At 45.4% G+C, this 9,842-nt stretch overlaps 1 protein-coding gene across 2 annotated transcripts; it reads right to left on the reverse strand.

Annotated features, from left to right (window-relative positions):
• Nucleotides 1-269: 269 nt before the first annotated feature.
• Klhl38 (kelch-like family member 38) lies at nucleotides 270-9,377 on the reverse strand. 2 transcript variants are annotated; one of them, NM_001025008.1, is given in 4 exon segments: nucleotides 270-1,218; nucleotides 2,194-2,299; nucleotides 7,157-8,507; nucleotides 9,129-9,377. In NM_001025008.1, coding segments are annotated over 3 exon segments (1,746 nt in total). In that variant the 5' UTR covers nucleotide 8,507; nucleotides 9,129-9,377; the 3' UTR covers nucleotides 270-928.
• Nucleotides 9,378-9,842: the final 465 nt, after the last annotated feature.

Here is a 9,842-nt window from a genome sequence, read left to right on the forward strand (position 1 = left end):
GTAGACCTCACTTCAGAGAACCCCTGGGCATCCATCTTGAATGGGACTATTCGGCGCTATTTCCAAATGTCTCCCTGGTGACCATATCACTTGGGCAGCACTGAGAACCTCGGATGGGTACATCAGCTTTTTCATTGGCCTGACATTGAGTCAAGTATGAGGGGCATTTGGAAGTGAAAGGGACACACGGAGAGTCAGCCCTGACAACCAGAGGCTTCCTGAGAGAATCTGTTAGCTTTCCCCAGAAAGGCCATTCTCACAACCCTTACTGAAATGATGCTCTAGTTTAATTCCACAGCTTGATAGCTTCCTAGAGTCTGGAAGAGAACAGGCACCAGAAGCAAACTTTGTTCTGTTCTTATGTTCTTCATTACAGAATAATTTTGCAAACCCTAGGTAAATACTGAACTGAGTCTTCTTTCAATGAGCTGTATCCACAGAACGTATGGAAACAGTCGTGACTGGTTTCTCATGCTGTCACCTGGCCTGAGGGGTGATTCCAAGGGTTCAAGGGTTCTCTTGGGTCTCTAGACCTCTCATTCTGGATGTTTGGGGTGTCCTGGGCGTGTGTGTGTGTGTGTGTGTGTGTGTGTGTGTCCATGTGTGTGGTTGTGTCAGTGTCCAGAATTCTTTCAACCTCTGAGAAACCTCTTCTGTCTTATTTAATGCAGTTTGGGCTGTCAATCAAGTAGTTAACCCACTTCTATCTGGAGGGATGTGATCTAGACCTATCCAGTTATAATAGTGCCCTTTCAGACATTGGTTCAAGAGGTAAGGATGGAATTTTATAAAGTATCCACTGGCATTCTAAAGAGAAGACTACTCTGTAGAGAGTGGTAGCTCTGACTCCCTCAGCTCTAGGCCTTTGGAGCTGGACTGCAGTCTCTCCCACCACAGCTTTTTGAACTGAGATAAGTTCCCGTGGCCCTCATGAGAGGCTGGTCATGTGGGGTATGCACTGGAGAGTAAGGCAGGCGTGGTCAAAGAGTGTGTGAGGTAGCTGTCCCTGGGATGTCCAGGTGTCCGTCTCTGGGTCATAACAGTCAAAGGAAGCTGAGTCCTCGATGTTACAGTCTGTGGTCAGCCGCCGTCCACCCGTCACGTACAGCTTGTTTCCCATCACCGTGGCCCCATGGTGCATCCTTCGGTCTTTCATGTCCGCGCACTTGACAAATTTGTTGGACTGAGGATCGTAAGCAAGAATCCTCCTTGTATAACCTGGAAGTCCAATAACATGAACATCTGTGGGTTGCTTACCTGTGGCTGTGGGTCAGTGGTTGATGAGTGCTTCTGCTCCCCAGTCACCCCAGGCTGAGACCCTGAGCTGGAGCACGGATGTCCAGGTACCCTGCTGCAACCTGACCAGTGCCAGAGCTGAGTCTCACAGCTGGGTCTCTCAGGCTCTGACCCAAATTTAGGCAGCATGTAAGACATTGGTGGGGTAGGGGCAGATTCTTCCTTCCAGAAGGTTCCTCAGGTTCATTGGCATTTTTACCTCTCCTAATTTACTCCAGAACCATAGTCATTCAAGGAAAGTCTTTGTGACTCAGAAATGGTTGCCCATGGCAGGCTATTGGGTAGTTACTTTGAGGGGCCCTATTTTACTGACAGGCAAACCAGGGCATAGAAAGATGAATAACTACAAAAAGTATGTAACCACTTAGTGGGAGAATTGGGACTTGAACCCAAGTCTTGTTGACCCCTATACCAACCCTGTTAACCATAATATATTAGGCATTTTTAGAGAAATGATGCACTGGAAGCCATTTTTGTTCTTACTCATAGTATCATCATTGTTAATGATTACTTATAATAATGGTATTATTATTATTATTAATTTTGAGATGGGGGTCACACACTGTTGTCTAGTCTGAACTGGAACTCACTATGTAGCCCAGAGTGGCTTCAAACTAGTGATGCTCCTGTTTCAGCCTCCCACGTGCTCAAATTACAGGTAGTTTGAACCACTACAGCTAGACTGCATCAAATGTCTGCAGAATGGGCACCATTTCATCCCTTGTTCATACGGAGAGGCATGGAGAAGCTTCCAGGTGAATACCCTTGCCTGGCTTTGCACACTCCCCCCAGAGAATGTGCTGCCCGTAGAATAACCATCTCCCTGTCAGTATCAGCAACCGTTTCCCCTAAGGGATGCCACATTTGTCCCCAGCCACCCATCCTCTGCTATCTCACCTCCTACAATGATGATCTTTTCCCCCAGTACCACTGCGGGGGCGCACACATTCTTGATCATCCTTGTCTCCATTTTGTACCACGTGTTTCTGGAAATGTGGTAAACCTGGTGAGGGAATCAGAATTATGGCAACAAAACTTAAAGCTAGCTTCTTTAAAAGAGAAAAGAGGTAGTTGTTTGTTACAGCTTTTCTTTAGTGTGTACATGTGTGTGTGTATATGTGTGTAGGTGTGTACATATATCTTTGTGTGTGTGTGTTTGTATCTTTATGTGTGTGAATGTGTGTGTGTGTGTGTGTGTGTGTGTGTGTGTGTGTTTGTGTGTAGATGCCTCAGCTCAATTGTGAAGGCCAGAGCATAGCTTTGGGATTTTGGTTCTCCGCTTCCACCATGTACATTCCAGGATTTGAGCTGAGGTAATCAGTCTTGTGACAAGAGTCATTATCATTGACCCAAGTAGTCATTTAAAGGGCGAATCAGAAATGAAGTTTTCCTTTCTATTTCTTTTCATGATTTCAATTGTGGGTATTACTGTCAGCAAATGAACAATTGCTGGCAGAGAGAAGAATGTACTAGAAGTTAGTCATGTGACCCGATGAGACTAATGGCGGTATTTCCATTGAATGGACCGAGTTTTGCATTGAGGTAGACACTTCCCTTCATGGGATATTTTATTCTTTTAATGAGAAATGGAGGTCATGGATATTTAGGAAACCGATTATTTTTCTAATAATTTTTATTTCTAGCTCATGTTTATATTTCTAAATGTTCCTGTGTAGCCGAGAGGGTCAGAGAACCAAGAATAAGTTTGAAGCTATCTAAGGAAGGCTTTGGAACAGTTTATGCCTGAGAGGAATTAGAGGTTTTGGGAAAGAAGAGAAGCAAGAGAAGAAGAAGACAGCAAAGAGGAGAAGGTAGGCTCATTAGCTCTCCTCTGAAATGTGGGTTGAATCAAGATTCGCTCTTTTGTTGATTTCCTAGGCTTAAAATTCAAATATGAATTTCAAAAGCTAATTAGTAGCAAGCAAAACTTAGCACAGAAGATAAAGGGATTCCACATAAGAAAGGAAGAAACAAAGATATTTGTTAACAGAGGAAAACGACATAATAGTTGTCACTGAAACTTCTTTGCATAGAAAATATAATTTCTAGCTTTATCAAAGACCTTATTCTTACCATTAGATAAAAGTTGGAGGCTGAGGATATAAGGCACTTGGTAGAGTGTACTATGTATGTATGTATGTATGTATGTATGTATGTATGTATGTATGTATATATGTATATGTTGATCCCAGAACCACATATACAGGATATGGTTGGTGTCACAGCCTAGTCATCTTAGGCTACACAGGGAGTTCAAGGTCAGCCTGGGCTACATGAGACTTGTTTTTAAAAGAATGAGTAGGGGCTGGAGAGACAGCTCAGTGCTTAAGAGAGGTGGGTGCTCTTCCTGAGGATCTGAACTCAGTTCTGACCAACTGACATGGTGACTCACAGTGTCTTTAGTTCCGGCTCCAGAGAATCAGATGTCCTCTTCTGGTCCCTAGAGCCACTGCGTGCATGTGGTGCACTGATATATAAGCAGGCAAAACACACATAAAAATACATCTTTAAAACCAAATAAATAAGCAGCAAGAAGAATTTGACATTCACGCTTCATCAGGTAGATAGACTCAGAGGAGCTCAGTGATTTGCCCAAGGCTACACAGCCAGATTGTGTGGAAATGGTGGTTTCTGGTTGTTTTTGAGACCGAGACCCTGTCGGGATCTATATCATTCCTTCTTGCTGTTTGAAGCCTGGAGGAGGCTGAGTGTAGTCACAGTGCCTGGGAAGCTCATTTGCTTCATCTGAAAATACACTGGTGACACACCCCTTGAGAAGTGGGTCCTCAAGGGAAAAGCAAACGCAGCTTGCATTTTACTCCAGTGAGCGATTTCCTCCTGGCCTTCTGTTCCCTCAGCTTTGTGTGACTGTGGCAAGGTAACCATGAAGTGATCTTCCCTTATAGTATGAGATCGGCATTGCCATCCAGCAGCAGAGGCAGACCAAAGGCCAGGGAGATAGGGACTGTACACATTTACCTCGTCTAGTGTCACCATTGAAAGACAGCACTGGAAGGGACACATGCATCAGATGGAGAAAACTCTGCCTCTGCCTGTAAACCTATCCTGTGCCAACAAGTGACCCCCAGCATTCATTTAAAACTGTTTAACTGAGTGTCCACTTCCAAGCTAGTGCTAGGCAGGAAAGAAAAGCATGTCCCTGGCTTTCCTCAGTTATAACACAAAAGGGTCACTCACAAGTCACTATTTACTTGGCTTTGTTTTAGTTTTGCGTTTATTCTTAGGAAGTCGGTGACAGTTTTGTAGTGTGCAGTCACCAGCGTGTTTGTTGATTCTATTACGAAAAACAGCCAGAGATGGTGGAGGGGTGGGGTTCTAGGTTTCCATAAATGTGAGCTGGTGGTTCTCTTGAGTCTTTCCCAGCTCAAGTCAATGTGTGGGACTGAGAAGGGTACTTCTGAAGAGTGAGGCTCTACATGGTCAAGGGGAGTGTGAGCTGCAAGAAAGAAGGGGAGGGGAAGTAACCTCCAGCGGCTCTGAAAGTGTCTAAGCTATCATCATTCCTTGCGTGGTCTTCTGGGAGAATCTCCCAGCTCTTCTCCAGTCCCTCTTCTAGAAGCACAGAGGGAGCTAAAATGCCAATCCACTTTGATGCTCTCTCTGCCCATACTGGTCAGGTTGCCATCCCAGTTTCTCAACAAGTCCAGTGGTAACAGCTTCATCTCCACCAGCCCTTCGGAATGTTCCGGAATCTTGAGGGAGGGGTTCGGAGGCAGCATCTGGATGGAGGAGGTTGCTGGGTTAGTGTGGCACGGGTACGAGGAAGATTACACAGGGGTTAACACCTGTTCTCCTCAGCGACCATCCTGCATATCCTTCTTCCTCCTTGCTCTGCCTGGCCACCATGTGCCACACTCTCGGCTCCCCAGGCAGTGGGCTGAGCCTCCTCCTTTCTCTTCTGGGCCTTTGTACAAACACTCTTTATCCAGAATTACTCCCTCCCTCTGCAGATAACTCTGACTTCCTCAGCAGTCAGAGAGCTCTTTGCTCCCAGTTGGGCCCTGTCTTCCGTGCATCCCAGCATCCACTTGGACTCCTCTCCTCTTTAATCCTTTCTTATCTGCCAGCTCTCTCCTCTGCTTCTCTGTTGCTCAAATCAGCTTAAGCCAAATGCAGAGTTCTCTTCAAAGCCGTCTGTTTCATTCCCTCTGGTCCCATTCAGGACACCTCCTAAGCTCTCAGAGCACCTGGATCTTCAGATTCTCAATCACCACTGCCTTGTAAACGCCTTGAAGGTTAAACGTAATTTTCTGTTCCCTCCTCCTAGGACTTCAGAGCCTTTACAGTGGCCAATGTTCAATATGATACACATGGATGAACAGAGGCCACCCTTGGGGTCTTCTGTATGGCAAAGAGCAGCTTACCATGTATGCAGCAATTGCTAGAAGTGTGCATGAAGCTGGGAAACGATATTCTGATGCAGCCTTTTGCAAACACTTCTCAGAGATTGTTTAAGTGAATTTCTCCTGTCATTTAAGGCATAGGTTCCCAGACCTAGCCATGCTTCAGATCCTCTTGGAGACTTTTGTAGAGCACAGATGCCAGATCCCATGCTGAGAGACTTGGATTCAGAAGATCCGAGGTCAGGTTCCAGGGGATTTGTTGATTGAGGGTGGAGTAGGCTTAGAGTCTTTTTGTGAAGACTTACTGATATGGGATAGTGCAATATGTTTGTCATTATATATGCATCCATCCAAAAGGATTTTGCTTATTATGTTTCAACAAAAACTTCTAGGTTATTTTTTCATCAAGTGAAAACAAGCTCTATGTGAATGGGGGTGCATTAGTCTCACAATAAGAATTCATAAATAAAACAACACTGAAAAGTTCATTCTCTTTGTTCTCGGCAAAAGACAAATGTGTGCATGTGTGTGCATACTGGGTGTGTGCCTATGTGAGTATATGTACACATATATGTGTGTGTTCTCACATGTACACACATTTGAACATATATATGATTTTATGTGCATACAAGTACATATGGATATGTATACTTATATGCACATATGGCCATATGTATATGCACATATGTACAGATGTGTATATTCCATTATATGTCTGCATTTACAGAGGTGTATACATGAACATGTGCATGCTATGATAAATATGATTGTATGGATATACCCACAAATGCCTACATATATATATATATACATACATGTGTGCAAAGATATATCTATGTATATGGGTATACAAGAATGCATGTATATACATACATATTTATGACATCTGGGCATATATATGTACTGTTATATATATATATGCACACAAATTCATGTATATATAAGTATATACATACATATGCATGTGTACATACATATACATTTTATATGTGCATGTGCATACCCATGAATATATACATGCATGTGTATTGTGCAGTATGTTTGTCATTATATATGCACATATGTATATGTGTATGCCTACATATGTGTGAAATTATATATATATATGAGTGCATATGAGTATGTCATGTAATTATGTGGGCATATATGTGTATGTATACATATTTATGCTTTTGCTATATATGTTCATGTGAATGAATGTACACCTGACTGAATACATGCACACATATGTATGCATGTATATACATATCATATATATATGCATGTGCCTATGAGTATATATGTAATAATTATGTATGTGAATATATGTATATGTGTGCATGTTTATGCTGTTATGTATGTGCATATGAATGCTTGCTCACATGACTAAAGACACACATATATACATGTGTGCATGCTTATTTATATATGTATTATATGCATATGTGTGTGTGTGTATGTGTGTATGTGTGCAAACACACTTGGTACTAACATGATGAAAAGGACCAACGGATTACCTGGATAAGGCGCACAGGGTTCTGCATGATGTCCTCACCCCCAAAAAGATAGAGCCTTTGGTCCTTTACTGCGACGGCAGGGTGGAGCACAGCCATTGGCATGTCGGCCATGCTCTCCCAGACATCACGGATGCTGTCATACCTCTCCATGGAGCCTAGAAGCTCCTGCCCTTCTCCAGTACCCCCAATGGAGAAGATGAAGTTCCTGTGGGTAGTGCTTCTGTGGGAGTAACGGGCTGCCAGCATGGGCTCCCCCATCCTCCACTGGTTGAGTTTCATAGAGAAGATATAAACACTGCAGCTGATGAGACCCTTCCCCTCTCTGACAGCCATGCCCCCAAGCACATAGACGCTTCTGTGCAAGGTGACAGCCGAGGCCTTGTACAACCGTGTGGGAAGTTTGGCTAGGCTCTGCCACTGGCCAGTCTGTATACTATAGAGCAAGACGTCCCTGGTGGTCTGCTGGTTGTCCTTCCGTCCCCCAAGGAGGAGGAGGAAGTCTTGGTAGGAGCTCCTTGGGGGCGTGTGCCATAGGAGTTTACAATCCTGGGCACTGGGACCATATAGAGAGAATATCTGCTTCTTGGCCATCTCCAGGATGGCTTGGCAAGCAGGCGAGGACTGCAGGAGGGCATCACTGGCGATGAAGTGATGGAAGAAGGCTGGGTGGATGTACTGCAGACGGACCTGCTGCAGCAGTTCCTGCATGTATCTCCATCGGGCTTGGAGGTCGTGCTTCACCCAAGCCATGAGCGCCTCAAACACCTTCTCCTCCTCTCCACAGAGCTTGTCATCTCCCAGGTAGTCCCTCAGCTCCATGACACAGAGCTCCTTTAGGTCAGCTGATGCTGCCACCTCTGGGAAGTAAGTCAGGGCCACTTCCCTCGCTTTCTTCTTAAGACTGTCACAGCTTAAGATTTCTGCAAGTCTGACCAGGCCCAGGCAGTTGCTGGGAGCCAGCTGGCTCTGGAGGTATGAGGAGCAGGCCTCAAACATCCGGGGATACTGCAGCATAGCAGCCGCCTCCATCAGGGGGAGGACGGTGGCAGCTGAGATGTGTACCTCTCCCGTGTATACATACGCGATGACCTGTTCCAGAGTTGTGGAACTGATGCCTTTCAACTGCACTTTGGCCTCTCTGCTCTCCCGGAAGTGGCTGCAGAACATGGCCCTGAAGTAGGGGCTGCTGGAAGCCAGCACATTGCGGTGGCAAGGGACCTCGCAGGCCCCGGAGCAAATGCTCACGTCAGTGAGGATCTTGCTTTGTCTTAAGCCATTGAGCTGTCTTAACAAGTCAGAAGAAAAGTTCTGGTCTTTGAAGACAACCGCATCTGGTAACTCCTCATCCATCCTACAAAGAAGGAGGGAAGCCTCAAATGTAAGCAAAGCCAAGGCTCTCTCACACAGTATACTGCCGGGGTTCACTGTGAAGAGCTCCCAGTCTCGTTTCAGTGCTACCTATTTACCAAGACAGTGGAATCACAAACAGTAGAGCACATTGGAAATCAAAGAGGAAGCCACCCTCACCCTAGACCACAGAGTGATCTACTTCAGGCTGTTATTATCTTCAGAGATAAAAGACACATAGCATCTCCAGCTACTCATAGGCATCTTCCAACCAAAGTGGATAGTCAGGGAATCACACATTAGCCTACCACAAGACTACTCCACGCCTTTGACAAGAAATGCATGCCTTTGTCCAGCAAACCGACTTGCCAGTTAGTTCCTCTACAGATCTTTCTGGGGGTTAGTAATTCACCAAGGCTAGGATTCGGGGGTGTGGCCATCTGGTCACTGGACAGAACTGAGGGATCCTGGTGGACGGCTGCGAGATCTAGATAGAAGATCATTGCGCTCATTGGTTTTTATTTTTAAGATGTAATTAATAGAGGACAAAGACTAAACCTGTCTGTGGCTTATTGGTGACACAGGCAGTCTGTCTGCTGAGGAATGACCTACTGGGGACACTTACCTTCTTTTGCTGCAGTGATATCCACTGATGCTGAGTCTGTCTTGTCCTCTCAGGATTTCTACCTTAGGCTCGGAGTAAAGCCATAAACCCCGGGCCTTTCCGTTGGCAAATTCTCCGTCCTAGGAGAGTTCTGGATTTGTTTATGCTGCAGGCACTTTCACAGTTTCTAGAGCTCTGTGCGAGGGCTGCTGGGCAGGCAGACAGTGTATACATTCCAAGGCTAAGAATAGCTGCATATGTACTTTCCACTGTTATGACATGCGACTTTCCAGTTGCCTTCTGCAGCCACCCGAGGGCCTGCAGGGCTGCGCATGCTCACATGCCTTGTTTCCTTGGTGAGTGTTTACGTTGGTATAAATAGAACCAAAGGAACGAGCTCTGTGACCGAGGCTTTGCTGCCCATTTGGATGCATCCCGAGTCCCTTGTCCTAAGAGTGCCTGGGAACTTTAGATGTCTGTAAACAGGTTGCTGTGACCTGTGTAGAATCACTGAAGACAGCTCTGGGTCACAGTCGAGGTGGCAGGTGGTCATGGGAGAGGCAGAGTGGACAGAACCCTGGGTGCTCTTCAGTAGATGTACATCCAGCCCCTCCTGCCTGACAGGATTGCTGTGAGGGCTGTGGTTTCCTTTCTAGGCTCTCAAAGCAAAGGAGCACAGAGGAAAGGCCAGTTTTGTTTTTTTGTTTCCTAAATACTTTTAAGCGTCCTGTAGTT

The sequence above is a fragment of the Rattus norvegicus genome, chromosome 7 (assembly GCF_021556685.1).
Source record: "Rattus norvegicus strain SHRSP/BbbUtx chromosome 7, alternate assembly SHRSP_T2T, whole genome shotgun sequence".
In the NCBI taxonomy this organism is placed as follows: domain Eukaryota; kingdom Metazoa; phylum Chordata; class Mammalia; order Rodentia; family Muridae; genus Rattus; species Rattus norvegicus.